Source organism: Cherax quadricarinatus, chromosome 15 (genome assembly GCF_038502225.1).
Source record: "Cherax quadricarinatus isolate ZL_2023a chromosome 15, ASM3850222v1, whole genome shotgun sequence".
NCBI classification, from domain to species: Eukaryota; Metazoa; Arthropoda; class Malacostraca; order Decapoda; family Parastacidae; genus Cherax; species Cherax quadricarinatus.
The window spans coordinates 6,355,320-6,371,869 of NC_091306.1; the positions used below are offsets into that span (position 1 = coordinate 6,355,320).

At 43.7% G+C, this 16,550-nt stretch overlaps 1 protein-coding gene across 2 annotated transcripts in view; it reads left to right on the forward strand.

The window, feature by feature from the left end:
• Nucleotides 1–12,889, forward strand: part of LOC128692006 (glycine receptor subunit alpha-2) — a 32,762-nt gene extending 19,873 nt beyond the window's left edge. Inside the window, exon 10 of one of the 2 annotated variants that reach the window (XM_070085122.1) lies at nt 12,479–12,889. In XM_070085122.1, the coding sequence (XP_069941223.1) occupies nt 12,479–12,679 (201 nt within the window). In that variant the 3' untranslated portion in view covers nt 12,680–12,889. Of the gene's footprint in view, nt 1–121; nt 331–12,478 lie in introns of those variants that run through there. The other variant, XM_070085123.1, reaches the window with a different exon arrangement.
• The last annotated feature ends 3,661 nt before the right edge of the window (nt 12,890–16,550 follow it).

A 16,550-nucleotide genomic window follows, 5' to 3' on the forward strand; every position in this document is an offset into this window, starting at 1 on the left:
ACACCTACCTCTACCACCACTCGCATATACCTATTAATGAATTATTATTACCACCGTCATTAACACCACCACCGCCACTACCCCTACCTGCATATTATTTCCGAACTATCTCTACCACCAGCATCACCACCAGCATCACCAACAGTATCACCACCAGCATCACCACCAGCAGCACCACCAAAATAACCACCAGCATCGCCACAACAAAGCTACAGAACACATGTGTTTTAATGTTTTAATTAAACCTTCAGCTTAAACAAGCACTTTATCTTTTTGCTAATAGGTAAAAGTAAATGTCAGTGACATGTGGCATTATTTGTTCATAACCAACACCATCTGTTCAGAATACTCACGTAGGCTGGTAGTATGTATAATATAACGGAAAGTATGGGAAGGCACCAACAGCCGACCTGCCTCTCTCTGCTCCCTATCTTGACTGACTCACAGTGCCTATGGGTGAGGGGGTGTTTGAAATCCTGCTATGGTCAGCAGCAATATGAATACAGTCAGTGATTCACGCAGAGACGGTTGGTAGTGAGTCAAATACTGGTACACTGGTTACTGGTAACTGGTTACTAGGAACTGGTACTACTACTGAGAGCTCGGCGACGCTAACGTATGTCGTCCCGACATACAACTAATACATCTAGAGACGGCAGGTGTACGGCTTGGGCTGATTCTATACAATGTCAAAGTACACAACAATTGAACATTATAACATACATAAGTAGAATATTGGAATGGAAGCTTATGTAACTGAAACTGTAATGCAATACAAGGTATAATATAGCACAACTCATCGAATGAAACTCAATGTTGGGATTACACAATAGAAGTGATAAAAAAAATTTGATCGATCGATCTGTATTCATGTGATCTACGGATTCTGAGGAAGGAATATATACAAAGAAAGAAGTGTTTAACAGAAAGGCAGATTCGGTGCACTCAAATCTAGACTGTTAACTCAGAATTCGGAGAGAACGTGAACACACACAAAAAAATTCTTGAATACTGATAAGTTGATACTGTAATTATTCATCTATACAGGTTATTCATATTTAACCCCAACTCTGCTAGGGTGAGATTGATATATGCAGAATGGGTGTCATCTCTGGGAGGATCAAACTCTGTTGCACTGGCTAACTCATGCTGTATTTGAGGCAAATCTGAATTGGTAGTTACAAATGATACTTGAGGATTTCTCAATACCTGTCGTGTACGTAGGGAATAACGACATTCAGGTTGATCGTCTGACTGAGTATCAGATGTAGAGAGTACAGGATCAGGAGGATTGTCAGAGACTGTCACATTAGTCTGGGTTGGAACATCATTATCATCACATACTAACTTCATATGATCTAAATGCGATTCTTTATACTGACCAGTACTAATTTCTCTAACCTTATACTTATTACCAGTGATATGTTCAACTACTCGATAAGGACCAACAAACTTTTGATCAAGCTTAGGCATTGCAGACGTTTTGTTAAAGTTAGTCAGCATAACTCTCGAACCTACTTTGATTTTGGATGTCTTTGCTCGAGTGTTTTCGACTTGTAAATTCTGCTGTTGATTTATGAAGTGTTTCACGGATTCTAAAAACACTTTGAGCTAAGCTGGTACGAGTTGCTATGAAATCATCAGGGTTGTAATTTGGTTTCGGATTAGAATATAACAACTCATAAGGCAAACGTTTATCTACACCATACAATGCATAATGTGGAGTGTCACCTATAGAAACATTGTAAACAGAATTTATAGCACACTGCACATCAGGTATAACTTCATCCCAAGTTTCACTGTTGGGATTGATAGTGGCTCTCAAGACATCAAGTACTTTCTTATTGGTACGTTCCGCTAACCCATTGCTGGCAGGATGATGAGGAACAATGGTGGATTTAGAGATCTTGTACAAGGTGCACAATTCAAGAATCTCATTACAGAATTCACCACCATTATCTGTTACTAGGGACTTAGGGGTGGTATGCCTGCAGATAATGCGTTCTTTAAATGCTTTAGCTACTCTCGGCAGTCTTATCTGCAATAGGAACTAACTCACATTATCTGGTGAAATGGTCTACCATAACACACAGATGTTTGTTGCCTTGGAGGGAACACTGGAAATTAGCGCAACTCTTTCCCAAGGTTCGCTAGTGGTTGGATACACTTGGATTGGATTAGGACCATTAGCATTACCTTTATGTTGCATGCAGACACTACATTTCTTAACATACTCAGAAATATCAGTTGCCATACGAGGCCAAAAGTATTTCAATCTGGCTTGTTTTACTGAACGATCCATACCAGGGTGCACAACACCTGGTACATCGTGAACTAGCTGTAAGGCTACATTCACTAGTGACTGTGGAATTACTAACTGGTAAACTCTTCTGCTAGGAGTACCCAACTCGGCTGTTCGATACAGTAATTCTTGGTTCATGACAAAGTCACTGATGGGTGCTGGTGGCTTCACAGTCAGAATAAGATCTTCCTGGAGCAGGAATCGAATCACACCAGACCACATGGGATCTGTTCGTTGAGCATTCTTTACCTCTTCAGCACTAAATGGAGGGTTTGCAGTTACTATACTAACATGTCGCGATAAGGCATCTGCGACTACATTTGACTTGCCAGGTAAGTGTTCAAAGGTGGGATTGAACTCTTGGATAGTCAAGGTCCATCTGGCTAACCTTCCAGTAGGTTGTTTGTTCTGGAATAAAGGTATCAGTGGAGCGTGGTCTGTCAAGACATGAACAGAGTACTGATAAATAATGTCTCAGAAGTGCTTTAAAGACCATACTATTGCTAAAGCTTCTTGCTCAGTTACTGTATAATTACCTTCAGCCTTCGTAAGGACTCGGCTAGCAAATGCAACTGCGTTGTACTTGCCATTGGTCTTCTGAGCTAGTACGGCACCTATGCCAGTAGAACTAGCATCAGTTGTCAGATAGAAGGGCTTAGAAAAATCTGGAAATTTCAAAATTGGAGCAGATGTTAGCTTTTCTTTTAAAGTTTGGAATGCTCTTTCTTGACGGAAGGTCCAAACAAAAGGAGCATCTTTCTTAAGCAACTCAGTTAGAGGAGCAGCTATGGAAGAAAAATTGGCAATGAAAGATCTCTAAAAACCTGCTAAGCCCACAAAGGATCTTACGGCATCAGCAGTTTTGGGTGTTGGAAAATTTAGTACTGCAGTTACTTTACTTCGGTCAGTCGTAACCCCTCTAGGAGTGACTACGTGACCAAGAAACTTAATTTCTGATCTGAAAAATTGACATTTAGACAGTTTGATCTTTAAATTGGCTTCTTCAAGCTTACCAAGTACTATATCAAGTCTTTTCAAGTGTGTATCCACGTCTTTAGAGATGACGATTACGTCATCTAAGTACACCATAAGTGCATTACCTATGAGACCTCTAAAGATATTAGTCATGAGCCTTGAGAACGTGATAGGGGAGGATCGTAATCCAAACGCCATACGGAGGAGGTGATAATGACCTGTAGGAGTGGAGAATGCAGTTAGCTCTTGGCTGTCCTCGTGAAGAGGGACTTGCCAAAACCCTTGTAACAAATCCAGGGTTGAAAAGACTTTGTTATCTCTGATGTTACGTAAAAGATCACCCAGTACAGGGAGTGGAAAGCGATCTGGAATAGTTTTCGCATTTAACTTCCTAAAGTCAATCACTGGGCGCCAAGTACCATCCTTCTTAGGTACTAGGATCAAGGGTGCATTCCAAGGTGAATTGCTAGGTGCAATAACTCCATCATCAAGCATTTGATTGATAATTCTGCGACAGCAACTTGTGAATGAGGCATTCTGTATGCAGGTATATAGATAGGTCTAGTACCAGGTTCAAGTGGAATACGATGGGACAATAAGTTCGTTATACCCATCTTCTCACCTGGTAAGGCAATGGCTTTACGACGTTTGTTCAACAGAGTCAACAAACGCTTGACTTCATCTGGGAAGTCAGTGGGAGCTATGTCTTTCTTCTCAACTGGTGGAACAGATTGATCCAGTGAAGTGGATGAGGTCTCCCCGGTAGAAATAGCACCGACCCACTGGTCAGGTGACAACTCATCCTCTACCTGAACAGGGTAAGGATAGTGAACAAGGTCAACAAGATTGGTATTTGCTCTGAGACGAACACTGTGACCAGAAGTGTTAGCTAGGAAGAAATGGATCTTACTATCTCTTACAACATGTAAGGATGGTTCAACAAATAGACCTTTTACTTTGCAGGAATCACTGTCAACTAGGACGTTATCACCATCTGGAACACGGAACAACAACAGACACTCTAGTGAGGGCACTAGCTGCGACAGAAACGTCTTTCTGCAGACGGCATGTGACATCAACAAGAGATGGCATTACTAGTTGCAAGTAATCGTTTTCCGACAAGGCGTCCCCTGTGGAGAAACTACTACTTGAACTAGCAGACATTGCAGGGATAGGCTCAGCACTCAAGGTAGTCAGAGCGTCCTCGGACACTTGAGGTAACTGGACACTATCTTGCAAGTCTGAAGTTGCAGGAACACAGACAGGAATGACAGGATCATCAGTGCCTGACCGCTTGGGTATGCTACTGGAAAATGCACTGGCCTGTAAGGACTTAATTCGAATGTCGTACTCTGCTGCAGTATGGCAGATCTCGGATCCAAGCTGGTAACCCCAAAATGGTACGATCAAGTCATCAATTTGGGCATGCCATCGATAAGGGTCGAGCACAATGCATAAGTCTCGCATGGAAGCAAATCCAAGTAGAAGGTCACCAGGGAAAGTAATCTGGTCGACAACAAGGAAGGAAGCAGTGAAGTCTCTACCTTGGATAGAAAAAGTTAGGGAAGTCCGACCTCGGACACGCAGGTGAGAACCAGCTACTCCACTAAGGGAGGACACATGAGTCGGTTCTACGAGAAGGACATGTCGTAACTGCTTATCCCTAAATAAACTAGACCTGATAATATTGACTTGCACACCAGAGTCCATGAACAAATGAACGGGCGCATTATGAACAGATGCTTGCACTATAGGACCTATGGTTGCATTGGAAGTTATGTGCAAACAGAAAGGTGGATTGTCATCAGAAAAGATTTGTTCCACTTCATCCCCAAAATCAATCACTTCAGAGACATGTGAAGCAACATCATCAGCAGGATTGTCATTCTCTAGAGTGCTTAAGGCTTCAAAGGAATTGTGAACGGGGATGGCGTACTCATTATCACCTACTGTCACCATGGGACGGTTTGGGTGGGGCGCTCGAATTCCCCCGAATTGGAAGAATGAGCCTGGTTCTGGTTATTTTGAGAACCACGATGTCTGTTTCCTCTACGGGTTCTGCGGTTGGAACGGCCACGGAAAGACCTAGAGTACTGAAGGTTGTAGAGAGCATTGCACTCAGATGTGTCATGTCCATGTATTCTATGATAAGTACAGTAGGGAAGATTTGACTGGTACTCATCATCAGCACGACGCCTCTTAGGGTGACTATCAGGACAATTAATTGCAATATGGCCACGGAAACCACAATTGTAACAAGTCCGCTGACTATGGTTACTGAATGTACTATGAATACTACGAGGTTTATAATGACTCTGTACACTGGTCCTTGGTGGTCGCTGAGATGGTTGACGACCACGATTTGTCGCTGTGGCGCAAAAGGTGGTGGAGACTGAGGCATAGGTGTGAAATTACTTTTGATACATGGGAAAGTACCCTGGGGGCACAAGGAACGTACATGATTTAGGGCTGTAAGGGGTTCCATCGTCACAGTTGGGGGATTAGCCTCATAAACACACGGAAGCAAGCGGCATTAGTTCTTTGATTGCTCCAAAAGCTGCTATTTTAGCAAACGATGCTGTGGATGGTTTATCCTCATCAGGAACAAAAGCTGAGGACTGGACAGCATTGATAAATGATAATAAAAGTTTGTCTAATCTAACAGCAAATGCACTCAACGATTCATTAGTCATGGGTGTAGCATTCACTAGTTCCCTAAGAACGACATATGGATCAGCTGTTTTTATTGGTACAAGGAAAGAACGAATCAGTTCCTCATATTATGACCACTTAGTAAGATTCCTGAAGTCTCGCATATCAAGGAGATCAACAACGTGAACAGCAGCAGGGGACCGATGAAGAGCTTCTTTCGCAAATCTGATAAGACTTTCCTCAGAAGGAGGACCTTCAACTAGAGCATTAACACGAGAACGAATGGCAGTAAACCATGCTTCAAGACTATGTACATGGCCATTGAATAAAGGTAACGCATCAAGGGAATCACGAGTAAAATAGTGTCTCAGTGTCTGGGTCGGTCTGTCAGTCCATAAGGAACTGTGAGGACTGATGACAGAAGCAGCAGTAACCTGAGAGGTCTGAGTGTCGACATTCACTAAAGTATCACTTGAGGGTATGTGAGACATAATGGCAAAGAAGTTGCACGAGAACAAATAAGGCAAAAATAATGAACAATAAAAATGATATAAAATGTTAAAATTAAAATAAAAGAGATGTAACTAATTCTGCAGAAGTAATAAAAAATGTCTAAGATACACTGCAAGAGGAAGGACAACTCAATGTAAAGGACTGCTGGACAAGATAAAAAAAAATTACATTGAAATTTACAAGTAAAAATGTTACTGGAGACTGAATTAAATGCAAAATGAGCTGTCTGTACTCTTGCTAATAAAGGAATTAACTAATAAAATTGTAATTGAATATAAAAAGTATAAAATAAAATCACTAAATATTTTCTAAGAATGCATAAACAAAATTAAAATATAATACAAAGACAACATGAGGAAAAATAATAAAATGAAAAACAAGACTCAAACAATAATGAACTGAGAATAATAATGCATAAAAATAACAATAAAAGAAAATAATTCACTGCAGAACAAGTGCAACAAAATAATTCACTGCAGAACAAGTGCAACAAAATAATTCACTGCAGAACAAGTGCAACAAAATAATTCACTGCAGAACAAGTGCAACAAAATAATTCACTGCAGAACAAGTGCAACAAAATAATTCACTGCAGAACAAGTGCAACAAAATAATTCACTGCAGAACAAGTGTAACAAAATAATTCACTACAGAACAAGTGTAACAAAATAATTCACTGCAGAACAAGTGCAACAAAATAATTCACTACAGAACAAGTGCAACAAAATAATTCACTGCAGAACAAGTGCAACAAAATAATTCACTGCAGAACAAGTGCAACAAAATAATTCACTACAGAACAAGTGTAACAAAATAATTCACTGCAGAACAAGTGCAACAAAATAAGGTGCAGAAATAATCAATGCAGTAATAAAGTTACTCTGGGAAAATGTTGGTTAAATAATAAAATAAAAATATGAAGAAAAACTGACTGAACACTTTAACTCTTAATTGTAAATTAGACAAAACAATTTACTCAGAGTAAAGAAAACACTTTACGTTAAAAAAGAAATTGAAATTACACTAAGAGTGAATTTGTTCAAAGAAATATGAAAAATATGAATAAAAATAAAACAAGAAACAAAACTGGAAGTGTAGCACTTACAAGTGGCGGGGCACACAACACTTACAAGTGGCGGGGCACACAACACTTACAAGTGGCGGGGCACACAACACTTACAAGTGGCGGGACACACAACACTTACAAGTGGCAGGGCACACAACACTTACAAGTGGCGGGGCACACAACACTTACAAGTGGCGGGGCACACAACACTTACAAGTGGCGGGGCACACAACACTTACAAGTGGCGGGGCACACAACACTTACAAGTGGCGGGGCACACAACACTTACAAGTGGCGGGGCACACAACACTTACAAGTGGCGGGACACACAACACTTACAAGTGGCGGGGCACACAACACTTACAAGTGGCGGGGCACACAACACTTACAAGTGGCAGGGCACACAACACTTACAAGTGGCGGGGCACACAACACTTACAAGTGGCGGGGCACACAACACTTACAAGTGGCGGGGCACACAACACTTACAAGTGGCGGGGCACACAACACTTACAAGTGGCGGGGCACACAACACTTACAAGTGGCGGGGCACACAACACTTACAAGTGGCGGGGCACACAACACTTACAAGTGGCGGGGCACACAACACTTACAAGTGGAGGGGCACACAACACTTACAAGTGGCGGGGCACACAACACTTACAAGTGGCGGGGCACACAACACTTACAAGTGGCGGGGCACACAACACTTACAAGTGGCGGGGCACACAACACTTACAAGTGGCGGGGCACACAACACTTACAAGTGGCGGGGCACACAACACTTACAAGTGGCGGGGCACACAACACTTACAAGTGGCGGGGCACACAACACTTACAAGTGGCGGGGCACACAACACTTACAAGTGGCGGGGCACACAACACTTACAAGTGGCAGGGCACACAACACTTACAAGTGGCGGGGCACACAACACTTACAAGTGGCGGGGCACACAACACTTACAAATGGCGGGGCACACAACACTTACAAGTGGCGGGGCACACAACACTTACAAGTGGCGGGGCACACAACACTTACAAGTGGCAGGGCACACAACACTTACAAGTGGCAGGGCACACAACACTTACAAGTGGCGGGGCACACAACACTTACAAGTGGCGGGGCACACAACACTTACAAGTGGCAGGGCACACAACACTTACAAGTGGCGGGGCACACAACACTTACAAGTGGCGGGGCACACAACACTTACAAGTGGCGGGGCACACAACACTTACAAGTGGCGGGGCACACAACACTTACAAGTGGCGGGGCACACAACACTTACAAGTGGCGGGGCACACAACACTTACAAGTGGCGGGGCACACAACACTTACAAGTGGCGGGGCACACAACACTTACAAGTGGCGGGGCACACAACACTTACAAGTGGCAGGGCACACGACACTTACAAGTGGCGGGACACACAACACTTACAAGTGGCGGGGCACACAACACTTACAAGTGGCGGGGCACACAACACTTACAAGTGGCGGGGCACACAACACTTACAAGTGGCAGGGCACACAACACTTACAAGTGGCGGGGCACACAACACTTACAAGTGGCGGGGCACACAACACTTACAAGTGGCGGGGCACACAACACTTACAAGTGGCGGGGCACACAACACTTACAAGTGGCGGGGCACACAACACTTACAAGTGGCGGGGCACACAACACTTACAAGTGGCGGGGCACACAACACTTACAAGTGGCGGGGCACACAACACTTACAAGTGGCGGGGCACACAACACTTACAAGTGGCGGGGCACACAACACTTACAAGTGGCGGGGCACACAACACTTACAAGTGGCGGAGCACACAACACTTACAAGTGGCGGGGCACACAACACTTACAAGTGGCGGGGCACACAACACTTACAAGTGGCGGGGCACACAACACTTACAAGTGGCAGGGCACACAACACTTACAAGTGGCGGGGCACACAACACTTACAAGTGGCGGGGCACACAACACTTACAAGTGGCGGGGCACACAACACTTACAAGTGGCGGGGCACACAACACTTACAAGTGGCGGGGCACACAACACTTACAAGTGGCGGGACACACAACACTTACAAGTGGCGGGGCACACAACACTTACAAGTGGCGGGGCACACAACACTTACAAGTGGCAGGGCACACAACACTTACAAGTGGCGGGGCACACAACACTTACAAGTGGCGGGGCACACAACACTTACAAGTGGCGGGGCACACAACACTTACAAGTGGCGGGGCACACAACACTTACAAGTGGCGGGGCACACAACACTTACAAGTGGCGGGGCACACAACACTTACAAGTGGCGGGGCACACAACACTTACAAGTGGCGGGGCACACAACACTTACAAGTGGAGGGGCACACAACACTTACAAGTGGCGGGGCACACAACACTTACAAGTGGCGGGGCACACAACACTTACAAGTGGCGGGGCACACAACACTTACAAGTGGCGGGGCACACAACACTTACAAGTGGCGGGGCACACAACACTTACAAGTGGCGGGGCACACAACACTTACAAGTGGCGGGGCACACAACACTTACAAGTGGCGGGGCACACAACACTTACAAGTGGCGGGGCACACAACACTTACAAGTGGCGGGGCACACAACACTTACAAGTGGCAGGGCACACAACACTTACAAGTGGCGGGGCACACAACACTTACAAGTGGCGGGGCACACAACACTTACAAGTGGCGGGGCACACAACACTTACAAGTGGCGGGGCACACAACACTTACAAGTGGCGGGGCACACAACACTTACAAGTGGCGGGGCACACAACACTTACAAGTGGCAGGGCACACAACACTTACAAGTGGCGGGGCACACAACACTTACAAGTGGCGGGGCACACAACACTTACAAGTGGCAGGGCACACAACACTTACAAGTGGCAGGGCACACAACACTTACAAGTGGCGGGGCACACAACACTTACAAGTGGCGGGGCACACAACACTTACAAGTGGCGGGGCACACAACACTTACAAGTGGCAGGGCATACAACACTTATAAGTGGCAGAGCACACATCACTTACAAGTGGCGGGGCACACAACACTTACAAGTGGCGGGGTACACATCACTTACAAGTGGCAGGGCACACAACACTTACAAGTGCCAGAGCACACGACACTTACAAGTGGCGGTCCACTCAACACTTACAAGTGGCGGGGCACACAACACTTACAAGTGGTGGGGCACACAACACTTACAAGTAGCGGGGCACACAACACTTACAAGTGGCAGGGCACACAACACTTACAAGTGGCGGGGCACACAACACTTACAAGTGGCGGGGCACACAACACTTACAAGTGGCGGGGCACACAACACTTACAAGTGGCGGGGCACACAACACTTACAAGTGGCGGGGCACACAACACTTACAAGTGGCGGGGCACACAACACTTACAAGTGGCGGGGCACACAACACTTACAAGTGGCGGGGCACACAACACTTACAAGTGGCGGGGCACACAACACTTACAAGTGGCGGGGCACACAACACTTACAAGTGGCGGAGCACACAACACTTACAAGTGGCGGGGCACACAACACTTACAAGTGGCGGGGCACACAACACTTACAAGTGGCGGGGCACACAACACTTACAAGTGGCAGGGCACACAACACTTACAAGTGGCGGGGCACACAACACTTACAAGTGGCGGGGCACACAACACTTACAAGTGGCGGGGCACACAACACTTACAAGTGGCGGGGCACACAACACTTACAAGTGGCAGGGCACACAACACTTACAAGTGGTGGGGCACACAACACTTACAAGTGGCGGGGCACACAACACTTACAAGTGGCGGGGCACACAACACTTACAAGTGGCGGGGCACACAACACTTACAAGTGGCGGGGCACACAACACTTACAAGTGGCGGGGCACACACAACATATTCACTTATTCATTTTTTTATATATTCTTACAACAAAATCTTGCTGTGACTGATACGACAAAAATTGCTGTCAAAAATAATGGTACACAAGTCTGCGAAAAGATCAGGGAATGAGACACTGCTGGTGTACGAAAAAAAGACACACATAGAAATAAATGGATAATTTGGTATACTGGGGTGGATATCACTGCATGAACTACAATGACAAATACTGGAGAATACAATGCTAAAAGAATACAAGATAAAAAAAAATGAATTACTTCACACGGAGTGACTGACTGGTACACTACAGAATAATACTTACTACAGACAGAGAGTAGCATAAAAAAAAACACAGATAAAAAAAATGTATGAGATGAGCGATAACACTGAAAAATATCGCAAAAATAATTAGTCAAAGAAACACTGAGTCTACACAAAGCTTAGAGTACACAAGAAATTCACTGTAAATGTCTCACACATGCAAATGTCTTTAAATGCAGGAAAATGTCTCTTGAAAATTGTCACTGAAGTCTGGAGTAGAAGACGGAGTGACTAGTACTGAGAACACCATCTGCTCAAAACCAACACCATCTGTTCATAACCAACACCATCTGTTCATAACCAACACCATCTGTTCATAACCAACACCATCTGCTCACAACCAACACCATCTGTTCACAACCGTCACCATCTGTTCATAACAACACCATCTGTCCATAACCAACACCATCTGTTCACAACCAACACCTGTTTCTAACACCATCTAAGAACAAAAAGTCACAATACTGTGACTGGAACAATACACAAATAACCCGCACATAGGAGAGAGGAGCTTACGACGACGTTTCGGTCCGACTTGAACCATTTACAAAGCCACATTAACAGAAAAAAGAGTGAGGTAGCCAGTATGTATAAGCGAGCGGAACAAGGACGGAAACAAGAGAGGGAGATGAGGAAGTAGTGGTAGTTTTGAAAACAATGGTAGAGCCTTCTGCTTTACTATCATTGTTTTAAAAACTTGATAAATCTCCTTTTCTGTTTATCTTGCAGTTAAAGTCAAGAACGTCTCACGACGAAAGCGTTGATGGCGCGGGCGTGGTGAGTGGCGGTGGGCTCATCTGCACGCCCCTGACCTGGCTCCAGCAAGCTAACCTGGCCAAGAAGATTGACCAAACAAGTCGAGCAGTCTTCCCGTTGTTCTTCCTGGCCTTCAACCTGATCTACTGGCTCTATTACCAGGTCCTCGTTTGAGCTGCTCTACTACCAGGTCCTCTTCTGAATTGCTCCACTACCAGGTCCTCGTCTGAATTGCTCTACTACCAGCTCTGCATTCCAAATAAAGGCTTCCTTTGCATACTTGTGGCTCTCCCCATATGACTCTTTATTTGCCCAACCACCTTCCACTGGATTGTGTTATACACTGGTTCTCTGCGTATCTTCGGCGTGCAAGACAGGTTATACAATACCGACAAGATGAAAGTTAAGACACTTGTGCAACATCTGGTTATCTTTATTGTAGACGTTTCGCCATCCAGTGGCTTTATCAATACAGATTCTAGGACATAATTAGAAAACAGAAGAACTATATACAAAAGATGAGGTAATCAGTCCCTGAATACCTCATCAGTCCCTGATTACCTCATCTTTTTATGTAGTTCTTCTGTTTTCTAATTATGGCCTTGAATTTGTATTGATAAAGCCACTGGATGGCGAAACGTCTACAATAAAGATAACCAGATGTTGCACAAGTGTCTTAACTTTTATCTTCGGTGTATTGGACATTGGTTCTCTGTAGATACTTTCCACATAGTTTTCAACGCCTCCTCCTTAGCCAGAGATCAATCATTTTCGCCTTCAGTCATCTAAGTCTTCAGGATATCTCTCTCTCTCTTTTTTTTTTTTACATAGGCAGGGTGCATACAGAGATGTATGTTGTTTTACCTGCAGTTTACCTCTGGATGGTTCCTAGTATCGTTGTTCCTGAGGCCCAGTCCTTGACAATGCCTTTTTTTTATTTTTTTTTACTACCTGATTAGTCAGGCTGCTTATGCTAGGTACAACGATATTCCTCTCTTGAATAATTCCCCTCGCTAATTTACCTTAATGCGGTGTGAGCTCTAAGTGACCTTTGAGGTCGAAATGCTCCTTAATGTTACAACTACCACCAAGTTAATACGGTGGTGAGTGGTTTGAGCCTAGGGGTTAATAAAAACTTCTCTGGGAGGAGGGCCATTCTTCCCAGTGTGTTTAACTGACTCAGAACCCAGCATTCCTTTCGTCATAAATGATGGGAATATTTTCCCTTTCGTCTAAATTTGCTGACATTTACAGCCGTAGACACGGAACGAATCGTGGGTATAGATTGCAGAATATAAAAAAAATAAATAACTGAATAGTTTTACTTTCTGATTGTGATTTATGTAATGTGAGTAGCAAATTCACATAATAATGTAAATATAATAATGCTAAAGAAACAATGCTAAAGTGCTCGCTAAAAGGTTCCATTACTTGTAAATAAAATGAAATAAACAGGTCTCCTGAATAACGTACTGAAGTGTGCAACACAAGGCTTTTCCAATTAAATCCAGAGGTGAATCATACTGCTGGAGACATCAGCGTTGGTTGAAGAAGTAGGGAGGTAGTTTGATGTAAACTGTCCATCACTCTAGGACAAGATAATCAGTCTCTTAGCCTAAAATAGCAACAGCAGTGTGTCTGGTTGCTCCTATGGTGATGGACTGATTACATCGAACTACCTCTCTCTATACTCCGTCTACTTCACTTTCCACCAACACTGATGTCTCCAGGAGTGTTATTCATTTCTACATTCGACCGACTGATGAAGTCTGCAGCGCAGGCGAAACGTTTCCTCAATAAAGATTCCTGGTATTGGACCAGCAGGCCTCAACACCACTCCCATGCATTATCCACATTGCTTTTGTCTTAATAAAGGCATGTCTTGAGGTGAGCTGCAGATATTGTGCACGTCTCGAAATGATCTTCAAACACTGAACAAGTCTTGAGGTGACCTTCAAACACTGAACAAGTCTTAAGGTGATCGTCAAACACTAAACAAGTCTTGAGGTGACCGTCAGACACTGAACACGTCTTGAGGTGACCTTTAGATACTAAGCACACGTCTTACTGAATGAAGAACCCACATAAAGATAAATGTTCTGTGACAAACACCATGACCGCTGTACTAGACTACCTCGTAACGCTATATATCACCTTACTAGGCTCTTCAATAAACCAAAGAATAAAAATCCCAAATGTTTGATGATACCACTTAAAATTGTAATTAAATTTATTAGATACAGAAACAAAATTAATTATATAACAGTTTAAAAATTAAAAAAAATTAATTCCAAATAATATGAACACTAACATCAAGAGATCCAATAATTGATAATTTCGGTCAGATGACCAAAAAAAAGCTCCAGCTGTAGGTCGTCATATGACTAAAAGACCCGCGTCACGATACACTTGTCCTGTTTCCTGACAAACCTTACCTATCCTAGGCTGTTCGTTGTAACTCACAGAATATATACGTATACTGAGAGGTATGTCTCTCAGCGTATATATATGCTGAGAGTTTACTTTAATCACTGTTTTAGATGTTAAAGTATTCTTGTCTGGTGGTGAAAAGGATAGTGTAGCCATATTCCTAGTGTGATCGATACGCTTTAAACCCCATTAGCAGACCAACCATTTATGGTCGATATATATTACTATGTCATGTTCCAGGATATGACTTCTGACGATGGTGATAGTTCTATCACCAAAATGTTATATACCTATATGCGTCTGTATTTATCTGTCTGTATTTGTATAATCAGCCTGTGTTTCTAGATGTGTCTGTATAAATCTCTGCAAGTGTTTGAAATCAATGTCTATCATTCTATATGCACTTGCTTGATTGTGGTTGCAGGGGTCGATTCATAGTTCTTGGCCCCACCTCTTCACTGGTCACTACTAGACCCACTCTCTCCCTGCTCTGTGAGCTTTATCATACCTCTTCTTAAAGCTATGTGTGGATGCTGTCTCCAATACATCACTCTCCAGACTGTTCCACTTCCTGACAACTCTGTGGATGAAGAAATACTTCCTAACATCCCTGTGACTCGTCTGTCTTTGACTTCCAGTTGTGACTCTCTTGTGTCCCATCTTCGTAACATCCTCTCGCCATCCTCTCAGTATTTTATGTCGTTATCATATTTCCCTATCTCCTGTCCTCCAGTGTCGTCAGGTCGATTTCCCTTAACCTGTGTGTGTGTGTGTGTGTGTGTGTGTGTGTGTGTGTGTGTGTGTGTGTGTGTGTGTGTGTGTGTGTGTGTGTGTGCGTGTGTGTGTGTGTGTGTAGGGCCGCATTGCGTGGTGTCAGAGTCGCGTCAGACTACTTCTAGTGTCTTCAGTGAGTTCACATCAGCAGTGGCTGGAGCTGCTCCTCTCCAGCAGTCAAACTTATTGATAAACACACCCACCCACACACACACACACACACACACACACATAGACACGAAACAACCACGGGGTCAGTATACAGCAAGCGCATCATGCAGCAATGTGTGCGACACTGTGCTGATGTATCCCAACAGAGACAATATTCTCAAATTTATTCTTTATTTAACTTTGTAAAGATATGTTTTTTATGTTAAAAAGTATGGGTAACTATTTTATGTATTAAAAGTTTTGAAGAATAAAAACTGGGCATTAGCTCCAGTTGTTGCGTTACTCAGTAACGGTATTGGCCTGTGACGAGTCTTTAAGATTTGCTGCTACTGCGTCTACTTCCGCTACTGCTGCTGCTGCTACTGCTGCTGTTCCAGTTGCTCTGCTGTGACTGACGACAAGTCTGCTCCATGTATCCACAACACGGTGTGAAGACGTAATCAAATCATGGTCGTCGGTGTGACAGCGCGAATGAAGACAAGAAAAAGTAGGTACATTCACTCTTCCTCCTCTCGAGAATCAGGTTCATTTCATAACATATCTGTCAGTGTTTGTTTATGAAGGATATTGCAAAGCAGCGCCAGGCCTCAACACTTCACTCCCATGCATTATTCATATTGCTTTTGTCTTTTTTTTTTTTGACCTTTTATATAGGCTTTAATACATTTTA